At 46.0% G+C, this 15,275-nt stretch overlaps 2 protein-coding genes across 3 annotated transcripts; one reads left to right on the top strand and one right to left on the bottom strand.

The window, feature by feature from the left end:
• Positions 1 to 766: 766 nt before the first annotated feature.
• LOC120644487 (CASP-like protein 1U2) lies at positions 767 to 2,035 on the top strand. Of its 2 annotated transcripts, none has more exons than XM_039921115.1 (3): positions 767 to 801; positions 1,149 to 1,341; positions 1,423 to 2,035. In XM_039921115.1, the coding sequence occupies exons 2-3, from the start codon at positions 1,151 to 1,153 to the stop codon at positions 1,787 to 1,789; spliced, it is 558 nt and encodes a 185-aa protein (XP_039777049.1). In that variant the 5' UTR covers positions 767 to 801; positions 1,149 to 1,150; the 3' UTR covers positions 1,790 to 2,035. The 2 variants fall into 2 exon arrangements, with proteins under 2 accessions (XP_039777049.1, XP_039777048.1); XM_039921114.1 differs by having other exon boundaries at positions 1,129 to 1,341.
• Positions 2,036 to 9,901: 7,866 nt separating this feature from the next.
• Positions 9,902 to 10,437, bottom strand: LOC120645658. Its single transcript, XM_039922425.1, has 2 exons — positions 10,380 to 10,437; positions 9,902 to 10,337 (listed from the first exon to the last, which is right to left on the bottom strand). The coding sequence occupies exons 1-2, from the start codon at positions 10,435 to 10,437 to the stop codon at positions 9,928 to 9,930; spliced, it is 468 nt and encodes a 155-aa protein (XP_039778359.1). The 3' UTR covers positions 9,902 to 9,927.
• Between the last annotated feature and the right edge of the window lie 4,838 nt (positions 10,438 to 15,275).

Below are 15,275 nucleotides of genomic sequence, written 5' to 3'. Positions count from 1 at the left end.
AGGCGTAACGCGTACGGGAAGAATTGGACGAGCGGGATTGAGGGCTTATGGAAGGGTGACAATAGTGACGGAGTGATGCGAAACAAGGAAAGGACTCTAAGTCGCTGGACCGGTTCAGTGCGGAGGATACGAACAAGAAACGGATTCAAGTCGCTAGACATCTAAATCAGGACCACCTGAAATTGATACAGGCAGACCAAACCAACGAAACAAACAAAAAAATTAAGTGACAACTTTACTCGCTTTAATAATATATATAGATTTAGTACTATTAATTAGTGTCCAAACATATAGTTTGCATTAGAGCAAGTATTACGGTGGGCTATAAGCAGACTGATTGATGAGGTGGAGAGAGAGGAAGTGGGTTGTAAGCTTACAGTCAGCTTTGACCCAAGAATCAAAAAATATTGTGCGATAGACAAGTGGGCCATATATTAATGGTAGAGAACTAAACCACTATATAAGTAGACTAAGAGATGAGTTGCAAAAAGTTTTGCAGCCAGTAATAGACTAAATTATTAGTCTTGCTCTTAATTGTTTGGCTAGTGGCTTCCCAGCAGCGAACTTGGATTGGTCCCTGGTCTGGTGCCATCTCGCCCTCGCATGGCCAGAAAAATTCAGAAAATCATAGAGACCTTTTTTTTTGTTTTCTTCATTTATCCAGTTAGGAAGCTTGTCAATAACGCTGACATGGACATTCCAACATGTGTCTCGTCACTAGCTTCATTAGCTTCGGTTTATAAATAGGTGCTCACAACGAGCAACTTTTTCTCAACTGCAGCTAACCGCTCCGCTTACAAGGTAGTACAATTCATTCTCTCATTTTCCTTTTTTGGCTGTTCTGATCCATTGTTCTTCGCGTTGTCCTTATACCTGTCTCGGAACAGAGCGAGCGCAAGCCTAGGCGCTGTTATAAATTGCCAATTATGTTTTAGACACACACGTCTAGATTAGCTAGTCCTAGAGATTCTTGCTAGAACTGCGGTGTACACTCATTTTCAAATGTTGCACTTGTTAAATTGATTATGTTTGCACAAAATTTTTGTATAAGACGACTTGATGTAAAAAATCCGAATGATTTTAATTTGGAACGGATGGAGTAAAACACTACGTGCCATCCTGACACAGTTAGTGCTCGCGGTGCACAGCCATGGGATCCGGCTGCCACGCCACGGACGAGGCGCCAAACGGTTCCAAGGCGGTGAACCTCCTATTCCGCCTGTCGACGATGGCGTTCGCTCTGACCTCGGCGGTGGTCATGGCCACTGCCAGCGAGTGCACCATCTACGAGCCCCACGGCGCCAGGGTCACGGTCACCTTCAAAAACTACCCACCCTTCGTGTAAGCAACTAATAAGCATTATTGCTTGGTTGACGCAGCCACCGTTACCAGGTCTAATGCTGACGACAAACGTTCGTGCAGTTACCTGGTATGGTTCAACATCGCGGCGACGATCCTGGAGGCGGTCGGGATCTACCTGCAGGTCGGCAAGGGCGGCGGCGGCGATGACGAGGAGGCGCCGAAGGTTGTGCGAGTGCTCCTGGTCTTCCTCGACGTCGCCGTGCCGGCCCTGCTCAACCTTGCCACGGGCGCGGCGTTCTCGGCCGTCGTCGCCTACCGCCCGCAGATCAGCGCCTGCTCCGGCACCGCCGGCCGGTTCTGCGAGCAGGTGCACAGGTCGAAGCTCATCTCGCTCGCCGCCGGCATCTCCGCCAGTTCGGCCGCCTTCGTCAAGGACGTCCGGCTGCCGTTCTCCGTGTGGCCCGTCTCGTCAGACGACTACTGCTGATATTTGTGCGTATCTAGTGGTGGTTGCAATTTGTGTTGCTTATTGTTGCATGTCTCCGTTGATACATCCAGGTGTTCCGATCTTCGCCACTTGTGGTACGCATAGGACACCGAAATAGTCGTCATCAAGCAACTTGTATACGTAGGCCGTATAGCACCGACAACCGAACAGTGTGTGTGTGACCTATCAGGCTAAAGTACTCTTCTTCATGGCAAACAAATAAACTCCAACAGTTATAGCAAGTAAGCTATATATATCATGCCACCTCAGCTGCTATAGACACCGCAAAAGAAGTCCTCAACAGTTTACTTTAACGTTGTTTCGTGGGTCCCACTAGTACCATGTTTTTTTGTACATTCTCCCTCAAACCTTATCCTTCTTCCCCGTTCGGTCAGCTGATGGAGCCAACAGGGAGTGTCTCCAACCAGTTCAACGCCAGCGGGCTCATCATGACCAAGAAGTAGGCCGCCATGATGTCGTTGTTGCCGATGGATGCGTGTACGGCAATGGAGTAGGTGCGCAGCCATGTCCTAGGGTCAGATTCGCCATCGAACTTCTCGATGCCGACCGGCAGGCAAGCAACATGTTAGAGAAAGTGGAGAAGCCGTCAAGGTCGTTCTCGATGACGATGTTGGCACGGTATCGAGGTGGGCCATGATTGCCTGATGATCGCGATTGCGGTTGGTGCCAAGGGCGCCGTACCCCTCACCGTAGCGCCAGCGGCGCTCCTGCTCAACTGCATCACGCCCGCGGTGGCAGTTATTGTGGCGGGGACGTAGATCTTGTCAGTCGAGGCGGGCGCGGAGGTCAAGCTGATCAACCTCCTCATCGCGACGATGAGGGCGAGCCGAGTGGTGGGTACTCGACTACGCTTGGTAACCCGAGTTCTCCTTTCTCACACATTGAGTTTGAGCTGCTGCAACATGAAGGCCAGCATGTGCTTCTTGGAGTTCAGGGGTGTAGGGGAGACTCTCCAACACCTGGAACACGGTGGCCATATAGGCAGACGTGGTCGCGAAGTCGTCATGGCCGTTGTACTCGAGGTTCCTAGGCCTTGCAGGGGAGCACAGGGGTCCTACCCTCGGGTTGCGTCGGTCGGCGTTCTTGAGGTCTTCCTCTCCTTGCTGGATGACTGCCTCGTTGTCGTGCTAAGTGACGCGAAGAGCGTTGCGGGGTCGACTCAAGTTGCGGTGTTCCTCCTCTTCTCCTTCAAAGGAGTTGGGGTCCGGGGAGACGACAGAGATTTGGCGCCGATCTATGGAGCTGACGCGGTTGGGTGGGAGGGTAAACAACCCCACTTGGAACTTATGATCCGACCCTGGGGTCGAGTCAGATCCGATCTGATCCAAGTTGGGTCGGGTTAGTTCTGGGCAGGCAGACTTTTGTGGGGTACTCGGAGTAAATCCGAGTAGACCGCCGAGTTGTTGTTGAGGCCAAATGGCATGCGGCCCGATTCACCTGGACGACGCAGGGCATTTTCGCCGAGTTGGATGCACTCAGCGATGGAGCGTCCGACACAATCTATCTGAGAGAACATATCGCCTGCAGATACAGCAGGGCAACGGGTCGCCCTAAGGTGGCTGGGAGCCGCATCAGAGATCTCGAGTTCTGAAACTGGATGGCTGATGGAGCTTGGGGCGGTCAGATCGGATCTGACCCTGGACTAAGAGCCGCTCTAGGTGGTCGAGGGGCTGGTGGGTGGGTTCCGGGGAACTGTCATCTCCGAGAAGCTTCCGAAGGTGAAGTAGAAACCGGCGGCGGCTTCCATCTGAATGTCGATGTTTGCTGAGAAGAAGACGCTGCCTCTAGATGCCATCAAACTCCCAGCAAGGGCGCCAATTGTCGGATTGCTTATCCGGCAAGTCCACAAGGAGGGTGCCCGGTGGTATATTTCAAGGATTCTGGAGCCAAGAGATTAGTGGTTACGTGATGATGTAAGGGTTTGACAGGTTCGGGCCGCTAGGGAAGCATAATACCCTGCGTTCTGTTTGTTGGTATACTACGGTGACTAGTCCATCAACCCATGCTACCTCATGGGCTAGCTTTTTTTGGTGACTTTAATGTTAGATTTTTTATTAAAAAAATCATGAGGATGAACAATCGATTGATTTTGCTATTTTCTTCTTGTTATACACGTTAAATTCCTTTCTTATATGGCATCATAAGAAGGATTAAAAAATATTTTCTTGTTATATGACTTGAAAAAATATTTTTTGACATAAAGAATTTATCATGTCAGAGTGCATGATACAATGATTAAAATAGAAATACAAATATCTAATTTTGTTTTAACTCTCATGTGCATCCATAGTTTTAGGAATAGGTAAATTTACATGGACTTTTGTTCCATTGGTTGACGACAAAGAATACCTTGCGGACGTATCAATTATTTATTTTTTTCTGCGAAATTTCTTCACAGTTGTAGATGTTATTGAGAAGACTTGGGACTTTGTCATATCATTGACTTCCTCAACTTTGTCTCCCCAAAATCTAACTTTAATTTCTTGACCACTGCAAATTGAAAAAAAAATAATGCAATTCAAGATGTGCAGGTACATCATTAGGAAAATTTATAGGTATTTAAATATCTAACTGCTAAATAAATTGTTTGAGGGGCACTGCATCCAAACATTAAAGGTTCATAGGCATTCTTTGTTAAAAAGAGAGAATTAACGGCCTACTCGATTAGGAGCACAGTATCACGGATTTTCGTCAATCCGAAGTTTGTCCTGATTTCTTCTATATGTCCAATGTGTGTGGCAACTCCTATAACATCTATTGAATAAATATGAATTATTATTAGATGGCTGTCTTATGAGAGAAATAGTGTAAAAAAAATATAAAGTCAATGATGTTACTTGAGAGGTACATATTTACATTTACTCTTTCAGAAAGCATATCTGTGTTGATGAACTTGAAACTGTACTTTGGAATGTCTTCTATATTTTTTATCTTTTTTAGAGTAGTTGTCGGCAAGAAGTTGAGTATCTTATTATTTTCCATTGGCCTATCTGTGTTGATGAACTTGAAACTTCTAGTGTGACTCTGACATTTGCAATAATGTACACATTACCTTCCTCATCAATTACTGGTTTGAACTTTTCCATATAGGCCTTATTGATAACTCCGTGCATCATGGTCCCCTGATTTATCATCATTATTAATAATTTGTAAGCTAAAATAGTATTAAAAATTGCAATCATAGTGGCATACAATTATACCTGGCGATCAATAAGGATCGTGTCAAGACTAAACTGTTAACCACCATGTACCGAGCAATATTGCATTCTCTTTGATAGAGATTCTCTTTGATTTAAATAAGGATGAGATCTAAACAAAATCATTTGATACAATGCGTCTGTTAATTGGGGAGCTCGGCCGTTCAAATCAGGTGCATGCATCTTATGTGATGGACGGGCCATGCCTGATATTCTATCTCTTTTCCATTAATGCTTGTACGGATGGGTTATTTTATAATAATCTTCATAATGGTATAGGGGGGCAATTTTCATGAAACACAGTAGATCCGAAGGCTATTTCGATTACATTATATAGATCAATGGCTGGAATTAAGTTTTGCTTTTTTTAGAGAATTTTTTTGATTTTTCTCATTTTCTAGGCCGTCCACTTAGAATCCTAGGTGGTTTCATGTAAAGACTTCAAAAGAAACCTCCAATTAGTAATAGTAAGATAGTGCGTAGTGCATGGATAGGCTTGAGATGTCTCCTATGGATCCCCACGTCCTCTTTATATAGCCTAGGAGCCGTGGGTTACATGGAAGAGAAGATCTAATTGGGTTATTTATAAGGAAGCAGGTGGATTAAGATTTCTAGATATCCGGGAGTCTATGTCAAGCCTCCATTCTAATTTGTTGAGGACCCTTCTGTCATCCAGCCGAGTGCCGCCGAGTAGTCTAAGCATGGTAGGCACTTGGACTCAGAGACCCTACTCGGTTGGGAGGTACCGAGATCCATCTCCATCACTTGCCATGTTGCTTCTCCGCCTAGTGGCATAACTAGAGTAAAGTGGAGGAGGGGACAACACTATTGCTGTGCTGCCAAATCTATGGGGGTGCAGAATTTTAGGCTGAGGGTGCTTATAAGGCCAAAATTTAGGCGTAACCACCTTTTTTTTTGGGTGCCGCTACACCCACTACCTTCCACTGGGCTTCGCCCCTGGCTCCGCACTTGATTGAAATAATGAGCACCCAAATTTACCGCAACTACAGTTGCTTTCAAAAAACAAATCAAAAATATAGATTCTTGATATAAGAGCTGTCAATTACCAACCCAAAACCACTTTGTACATGTTCTGCATTGCCAAGAGGTACACCCGATTGGAGGATGCCTGTGGAGGCATGGAGGCCAAGGTTATTGAGTCATATCCTACACTACTCCACACTGAACTATCACTGTCGGCACTAAATCCAACATCACCACTGGTTTGACCTTCAGTTGTATTTAGACCGGTGGTGATATCCATCAGCAAAAAAAAAAAAATGCTGCGGCACCATCGCTGCTGTCCCCCGCGCCGCCTCATCGCTGACACCCCCTTGCTACAGCCCCCAGATTCGCCTATCACTGCAGCCGAGCTGCCGATGAAGCCACTTCATGTCCCGCCCAGCGTGTATCGTTGCACGCTGCCCAATCGCCGGCGCCCCTTGCTGCAGCCTTGCCGATTTGCCCGTCGCTGCAGCCAATCGCCGCTTCTCATTCCGCCCCCCGGCAGCTGTGTCCCGCACCGCATTGGTCTCGCCACCATGCTGCTCCTTACCACTCCACTCCTCTCCCCGTCACCGCTCCTATCCTCGGTCGCGTGTGAGGTGGGCTAGGGGGCGGATCTGCCAGCTGGCTGAAAGAGAGAGGTGGACGAGGGGGAAGACAGGAAGTAGAGACTTGGGGAAGAGAGAGTGGTGCGAGGGGGACTCCTTGACGTTGAGGGGGACTAGGGGAGATGTTCTGCGGAAGGACAAATAGAGAGAGGGTGGGAGGCAGTCCCATCGGGTTTATGCATGGAATTGAATTCGATTGCAATTTATTTTCAGGTCGTGAAGAGCAGTACTGCTGGGCGGTGAAACATTCACCGCCGATTTTAGACACCAACTGGTAGTGGAGGTCCTTTTCACCGACAGTTAAGTAGCTGCTAAAATTGGCGGTAAAAGTACATCACCACCGGTTCACCTGAAATCGGCGGTAATAGGCCCCGGTGAAAGTATCTTCTATAGTAGGGCTTCTAGGTCGAACTAGGATAACCCAAAAACCGATGAGGTAAAAATAAAAAAACACAGCATCGTTGCTGCTGCTCGGCACGCCACCGCATCGCTGGTTCCCATCACTACAACCCCTAGATCCGCCTGTCACTGCAGCCGAGCCACCGATGCGGCTTCTTTTCTCGCCCACCACCTGTTGCTGCGGCCCCGCATGCTGCTGCATTGTCAGTGCCCCTTGTTGGAGCCCTACCGATCTGCCCGTCGCTGCAATCGAGCTAGCAAAACCACTGCTTCTCGTCCTGCCCACCGCCTCCTTGTGCCACACGTGCCCAGGCTACAAGAGCCCCACTGCACCTCGTGCCGCTTACACCGCCGGAGCTCCCGCAATCGCGTCTTGCACCACCTTAGTCATGCCACCATGCCGCTCCTTACCCGCCTGCTCCACACCCCATCACCACTCCTAACCACCGTGAGGGGGGCGCGAAGGGAGAGAGGTGGAGGGAGGAGGAAGACTGGAAGATGAGACTTGGGGAACACAGAGAAGTGGGAGGGTGACTGCTTGAGGAGGACCAGGAGGGATGTACTGGCTAAGGGCAGAGAGAGAGGGGGGTGGGAGGCAATACCATTAGGTCTATGGAATTGAATTCGATTGCAATATATTTTCAGGTATGTGGAGGGCAGTACAATCGGAAGGTGTTAAAATCTAGTGGTGATACTTTCACTGCCGGTTTTAGACACTGTTGACGCAAAAACTCAACACACTAGATTCTGAAAGCACCGTTCGCCAAGTTTTAGAATTCAAACCAACCGTGCCAGTCAATTTGACCTGTAAATTGACAAGGAGTCAAAAATTGTTAGATCTGAGAGCGTATCGGGTAATTTTCCAAATATCTCTCACACAACGTATCAGCAAACCCTGCAGATGCGGAAAATGACAAGATATAATTAATGTGAGTACAATGTGGGTGGGTGTATCAGCAGGTATAACCGATACAGAAAATGGCAAATCGGCTCAAATAGCTGATTACACGTTTAACAATATAAAAGCTATGAAAGTATAACTTAAATAAATCTACTTGACAACGCTTGAAACAGATTTAAATCGGTTTTTATAATATTGTAACGATATTACAAAGATCACAGCCGATTGCACGTGTTTTGAAGCGGATAAATCTGATAAATGCTAAAATTACAAGAAAAACCTTTAAATCTAGCAAATATCAGCAAGTTGTGAATAAATCTAAATGAGAAAACAACGATACGCCAGAAATCAAAGCCTAGATAAATTCGAGAACTTTTGAATAGATCTGAAGGAAGCAACAACGATGCGTCCGGAAGCTAAAGCTCAGATTTACTCGGTAAAATGAATACTTACCAGCGAATTAAGTCGCTAGAATGTGAGACGTTCTTGATTAGCTTGAAAGAACTCGCAAAAAAGAAAATAGCAAAGTCCCCGACTAGTAAGTAAATTGCAAGGGAATTATAAAGCTTTGTTTATTGGATGTGTTTTAATCTCTTAAGCTCGCATACAATTGATATTTATAGCCTAAGCTAACAAGTTCTAGCCGATTATGGCAAACAAATATCTTGACAAAAAGTAAAAGATTTCCTAAATAAACTAAGTCGAATCATAACTAAATCATCAAAATCCAACCGAATCCAGAATATTCCTTTAAATTCATAGGCAACGGTACCATCGGCTAGCTTCCAAAGCACATGCATCAGCACCTTCCAAACTAGAATATTCCCTTTACCTAAAAAAAAACTAGAATATTCCCTTGGCCAATCGGCTGATCTCCAAACTGTGCTCTTTTGGCTTCTTCTAACATCGGCGACCTTTCTCTCCTGCATTCTGACACGTGTCAAAAAATGGTGTCAACAGACACCAACCGGCGGTGGAGCTCCATTCCACCACTGATTTCAACTGCAGCTGCCTCCAGCAGCTACTAAACTGGCGGTAAAAGTACGTCACCACCAGTTCACCTGAAAGCGGCGGTAATTGGCTCAGGTGAAAGCATCTTCTGTAGTAGGGCTTCTAGCTCGAAGCAGGATAAATCAAAAACTGACGAGAGAAAAGCAAAAAAATGAAAAAAAATAGACACATGAAAAATACTAAGTCAGAGGTGACCACCACAGATAGATAAGGTCCATGGCGAGACAAGGGTGGAGTAGGTGGGAAGGTGGCCCGTGGTGTCCCATTCATAGTCAATAGCTTGGAGTAGCATGTTGTCAAGGAATTCCATGTGACACAGGAGGTTTTAGCAAAGGCGATCTAGTCCAACAAGAACAAGTTCAATGAAGCTAAGAAGCCTCAATTTGAAGGCTGAGAGCAATGGTGAAGCAGTATCAGGTTGTTGATAGGAACATTATTGTGATATATATGGTGGATCAACAACGTACTAATAGTCCTAGAGATAATACAAGGACATTGAGCGGGTAGTCAATGCTGTCCAACCCAAGCCGGCATCACACCAAGCTCAAGTGATTAGAAATACCAATCACCTCCTTCAAGAGTAACCATTCCGACCTGGTCATGTATCCTGGCAGATACGAAAATCAAACACACTTTATCCTTGCAACCATCGGCCAGAACCAGCTTGACACTCCACAACTAATCAATAAGGTGGTTGTAACATTAGGGTGAATCTTCTATTTTCCGGATGAATCTCACCAACCCTACCATTTCTTCGCATACAATGCAAATTTCTCACGAATCATTGCCCAACCGAAACCTGCCAGACCTATGCCGATCTGCAAGATTGCAACTGACGCGTCTCTTTGATATCTTTGAGATAAAAGTTTACATTCACCATAAAAATTCATTAAAAAAAGAAGCATTATTCAATAACTGTTTATTTGCTAGCATTACAATTTAGCCACATAATCTGGTTTCTGATGTCCATAAAGAGGCATCAACCCATCATACACTCTAACCAGCCGAGCAGCCGATGGTGGACGACACAGGCGCGAAGCTGATCTGTGCGGTCGACCAGTAGGAGAACTTGACAGCGTTGCCGATGGAGTTTCCGCCACCGAGGCTGCATAGCCCGTTGCCGTCGGTTTGGAGGATTCCAGCAGGGTAGACGTGCACGGAGGAGCTGAACCCTTTGCACGCCAGCTTCACGTTGCTCTGCGTGCAGATGCACCTGTTCTCCACCGTCACAGCGATCTCTAGGCACCCGCCTTCGTGGCGGGCCTTGACAGTCTGCGCGACGACTAGGTCCGAGAGCTTGCATGGCTCATAAGCATTTCCTGCACGCACAGATGAAAGAGTACAGTGAGAATGGGTCAGGAAGAGGACTTCATATTTGCCAAGATTTTTAGCTTTTGTTGCAGATTATTAGATAAATATAGTGCCTGCATGTTGCTTGGAAGGCTAACCTCCAATGCTAAGGCAGTACAGAAACAAGAAGGCGAAGATCTTCAGTGTGGCTGCCATTTCGGTTTTCTCTTTGAAACTCTTAGTGTACCTCGCGGTATTGGTGTTCACAAACTGGTCACTATTCTATGCTATTGGTGCGCAGTTCGTTGTTTTGTCTCCAATTTATAGACTGACGCTAGGTACGTTAGACTGTATTTTTGACAGGGAAGGTTACTACTGCCAAGTTTCAATTCATATATTGGGCACCCATTTGTTGCACCTGAGCTGTACAGAAATCGTCTGCTTATATATCTATAATCCAGAGTGGAACGCACGCAGCAAACGTGTTGTGGTTTTTGAGCAATAGGCCTATTCTTTGTGAACGAAATGTTCCCTTCTCTAAATACCTTTTACACAAACGGGAAAAAATAAAATCTTTTGGTTAAGAAATAAAAAGTAGAGTGGCATAGTTTTTTAATACCCAGAGAGTATTTGTGGTAGCAATTCTAGAAAACAGACATTGTGGAAAATGAAAAATCTAGACCAAAAATTGAGCTATGTGAGGACCAATGGTGGTCACCCTTGGATGATGAGTAATTGATAACATTGAGTGAATTTGATGTATCTTTTGGCTTGTGATGTGCAGGTGTCGGATGCGATGTCCGATGTGTTGGCCGACGACATGTGGTGTAGGGTGAGCTCTAGCTTGGGTGCGATGGACTATGCGGTGATGACGGGCAAGCAAAAGGTTTGGTGCCGATGCATCATGTGGTGGTGAAGGACATGTGGAGGCTTGCCGCCAAGTGACTTGAGAAGTCTGGGTGGAGTCATGGGCGATTCACATCAAGCATGATCAGAGCAAGAGCACATGGAGGGCAAGATGGTGACGAAGACAACATTGGTCAACTCAAGGAGGAAGGCGATGGCAAATACAAGTAGACTGCCTGTGGGATAGTGCAACACATGAAGCATCAAAGCTTGGCAGAGGACGAACATGCGTCGACATCGGAGGTGGCAGGTGTACCGGCTTGGGCCTCAATACCTGGCATCGGTAGGTTTGCCGGTTTTGGCCTCAAAACTAGAGGCACGTCCGATGCGTTTGGATTGCGGCGATGGAGCGCTCATGGAATCATTGCGAAGGTTGCGTCGAGATGAAGCAAAGTTGTGAAGGCGGCATGCCCCTGTGGGTATTTGGGTTGTATGCTTAATGGAAGGGCGTTTTTGTCATTTGCTAGGCATCTATATATTGGTTTGAGTAGCATATCTTTTGGTGAGATCATCTGATTTTGTTTGTGAGAGTGATTTGCTGTGGTTAGAGAAAGGGTGACATGGGTGGATCTTTGATCTGATCTTTCTACCAAGGCCTGTTTGGGAGCACTCCAACTCCAAAAAAATAGCTCCACTCCACCAACTCCACAAAAATATGGAGCATGTTCAACTGATTGCAGTGCTGCAACTCCAAAAAGATGATGACTGATTGCAGTGCTGCAACTCCAAAAAGATGATGACTTGTTGTGAATAGTCTATTTCAGTCTTTGTGATTTGGCCCACATGTCAGTCCCATTTCAGCCCTCTTAATCTCTCTACTCTAGTGCCGCTACACCTGTCTCCACATCGGCACCATCTTCTCTGCCACCGACTTATATCTCCTCGGCAGCGCTAGCCGCGCGCCGAAAAGGAGAGCCAAGACGACTGGTACCACCACTCCTCGTCAAGTGCGGCCCCGCAATACTGCCGGGGATTTGAAATCCCATGGCTGCCCGTGCTTGGATGCCTCGCAGCTACTGCTTGGATGCCTGGCTTAGAGGCGGAGCTACCGCCGCGCCACCCGTCGATGCTTGCCTGCGGCCTCTCTCAAATGTTGTCGGGCAGAGCTTGCCCCACGGCTGCTCGTGCGCGAGACTCTTGGCTGCCTGTCGAAGCTTAGCTTCCTCGCGCCTGCTTGCACGCGTCGCTACATTCCTACTCGCTTCGCTTGGCAGAGCTCGCCCTACGACTGCTCACGTACGAGGCTCACGCTGCTGGGTGGAGCTCGTCTGTGGCCGCTTGCGACGTGTGGGTCCTGCTCCTTGTTGGCGCCTACCAACGTCATCACCGGGAAACAACGATGACGCCCGCAGACGCCAATTGGGGTGGTAGGTATTTCATGAACCACGAATAAATCCGCAAGCGAATGGAATACCGCTGTAGCATTTTACCCGGGAGTACACCGGGGTGTCATTTATATTTCCGCATGGAAGGCGGTGAGTGAAGAGATATAGACTAGTTGATAAACTTTATCTAGATTTGATACTCTCATGCATAAACAGGGGTAAGATATATAACATGGTAGGAGGTAGTGTGATACACACAAACTACCCTCTTGGATAAACAAAAAAAAAGATAAAAGATGCTCTAGGCCGGGAGCAAGGCAGAAGTTAGAGCTCGAGTCAACTGTGCTAGGATAGCTATATCTATACTATCTCATTGGTTAGATCATCAGAGATTAAATTATACAATAGGGAGACCGCTATCGAAGCAACAGGAGGAGCCCGTGCACCCCGGCGGCTTTATGTACCTCCTACCCCCCATACCGAATGTGGAGGATTACTCGGGCTCGGCAGGGCTGTCACCACCTACCGGCTACCTCTACAAACCGTGGGGATAGTTAACATCCAGCAACTCTTAGCTAATCTAGACACCATGTCTACACTAGTAAGGGATACTCTAGTGTCCCGCGCGGAGCCCCCACCCTCCGGATGGACAGACATCACACTAGAGCAAACATACTAATACTAGAGTAGTTGATAGAGTTCTAAGAATGATATGATAACCATCTTAAGCACAGGGCGATCATGCAATGCAAGCATTGAATAATAACGCAACCATATCAAGAAGCATATATCCGATAACTCAGAACATACTTCGAGCAGATATCAGTAACCATAGTCTAATTCTATTACAAACAAACAAATATTACAAGAGAGAGCTGGAGATGAACCCATACCAAACTCTCGAGCAGATCCGGCGACTCGAAGACTCCTAGACTTCTTCTAAACTCCACTAAGCCGAATGACTATACAAGAAGTACAAGAGAGGAGAGGAAGTGTGGTGTGTGTGAGTGTGTCATAATCTCTACCCCAACTTGTATTTATAGCTGGGAGCCACTAGGTAAGACTCTCCAAACCGACCTAAGGGACCAACCAGGAGATGACACGTGGCTTGGCTAAGGTGGTGGGGCCCACGGGCTAGGTCGGCCGACCTAGTAGGTCGGTCGGCCTGCCAGTGGCGCCAACCGCCCCCATCTTCTTTGAGCATGATGTCCTGGGCCTCCTTGTCTGGTCCACATTGGTTTTGGCTTGTCTTTGCTTGTCTGAACTAGGTTCTTGCATCACTTTTGGTCCATCTGAGCCTAAATCGGTGCTCTGATAATTTTTGTGATTTTATGTCGGGCCAAAGTGTGCTTGTAACCTGCATATTAGCTCAAAAACACAACTTGTATTTTCTAGAAGGTAAAGTGTGGTTTAGGAACTTTATTAGATAAAGATGCGTGTAAGAAATGCAAACTCTCATGATTTTTTGATCAAGTTGACGCCTGGAAATGATCGTTAGTGAGCGTCAACAAGATCCCCCAAGCTATCCTTTGCTCGTCCCGAGCAAAGTAGGACAAATCAGGTTGTTGATAAAAAAATCACTTTGACTCGTACCTTACGTGTCATGTCACAGTCTGAAGCAAAGAGATTCATCTATCAGCTTAAATAAGTTGGCTATCATACCTTTGCACAATTACCTTACTCCTTCATAGGGCTTTTTAGCTGTCTCCTTGTCTTGGGTTGTTGAGAGTTAGAACGGTGCATAGAGTAGTACTTGCTTGCTCATAGATCCGCAATCTATCTGGATGTTTTTTTGAAAGATTTTTGAAAACATGGCAAAGTTCCCAGGATAACTCTCTCGAGACACTCAACTTGTATTTCCTTACCATGGCAGTATATGCCTCCGCTCTTTCCTACTACTACAAAGCCTTTGTGGAGCTCAAGGTAGGATAAGAACAGGGCATACTTGCATTCCATATATTGTAAAGTCAATGAGATGATCCATGGAGAAACAAGTCATGCCATCTCGATCAAAAGGTGCAGGTGTATGAGTGGATAGATGGATGTGGCTTACTCCTTGAGGTAATGGCTTTCTCTCTTGAATCATCCCTTTTTTTGAGACATGGCTACCCCCTTTTTCTCTCTCTATCTCTTCTTTTTTTTTGGGTCATGCTTCTTTGGCATGCCATCTTTTCTCTTTTTGGGGCAACTATAATCTGACTTCATTTTATTTCAGGGATGTTCTATGAGAGAGATCACCAAGACATGGAGCATTTATTAATGTGGAATGGATGGATGGTGGTGCTAATTCCCAGTGTAGGAATGTAGCAAATGGATGGGTTGTGTACGTGCTTATGATTGAGAAAGAATGAAAAGCATCTCACTAGGGTCACACAATTTGACAAAACTCAACAGAACATCAAGTAGCATATGTGTAAAGTTTTTCATGAAATATGTCATATGGCTCTGGTAGGACATTGCACATCACTGGGAACTTGCCTTTTTAGATTTTTTTGAAAACAACTCCAGACTTCAAGCATCACTAGAACAAACTTGCACAACCTTATTTATCTTATCTATACGCACAACAACTCAGACTTGGATCAAGCATACGCAACCCATAGAACTTTCAGGTTCATTGGCAAGGTATTTACATAACCGACAGATTTAAACTCAAGAGAACTCTCATTTTCAAACTAGACACAACAGACATGGTAGAACAAAGCATAACTCATCCTTTCAACTTATCATAAGGAGTTAAAATATTCTTACCGTGCATGATGGAAAAGGGAAATAAAGCAGTAAATATTTTTTTTTGGAAGTTTTTATCAAATTTTATTCAAA

Source organism: Panicum virgatum, chromosome 8K (assembly GCF_016808335.1).
Source record: "Panicum virgatum strain AP13 chromosome 8K, P.virgatum_v5, whole genome shotgun sequence".
Classification (NCBI taxonomy): Eukaryota; Viridiplantae; Streptophyta; class Magnoliopsida; order Poales; family Poaceae; genus Panicum; species Panicum virgatum.
This window is presented reverse-complemented; position numbering and strand designations above follow the sequence as displayed.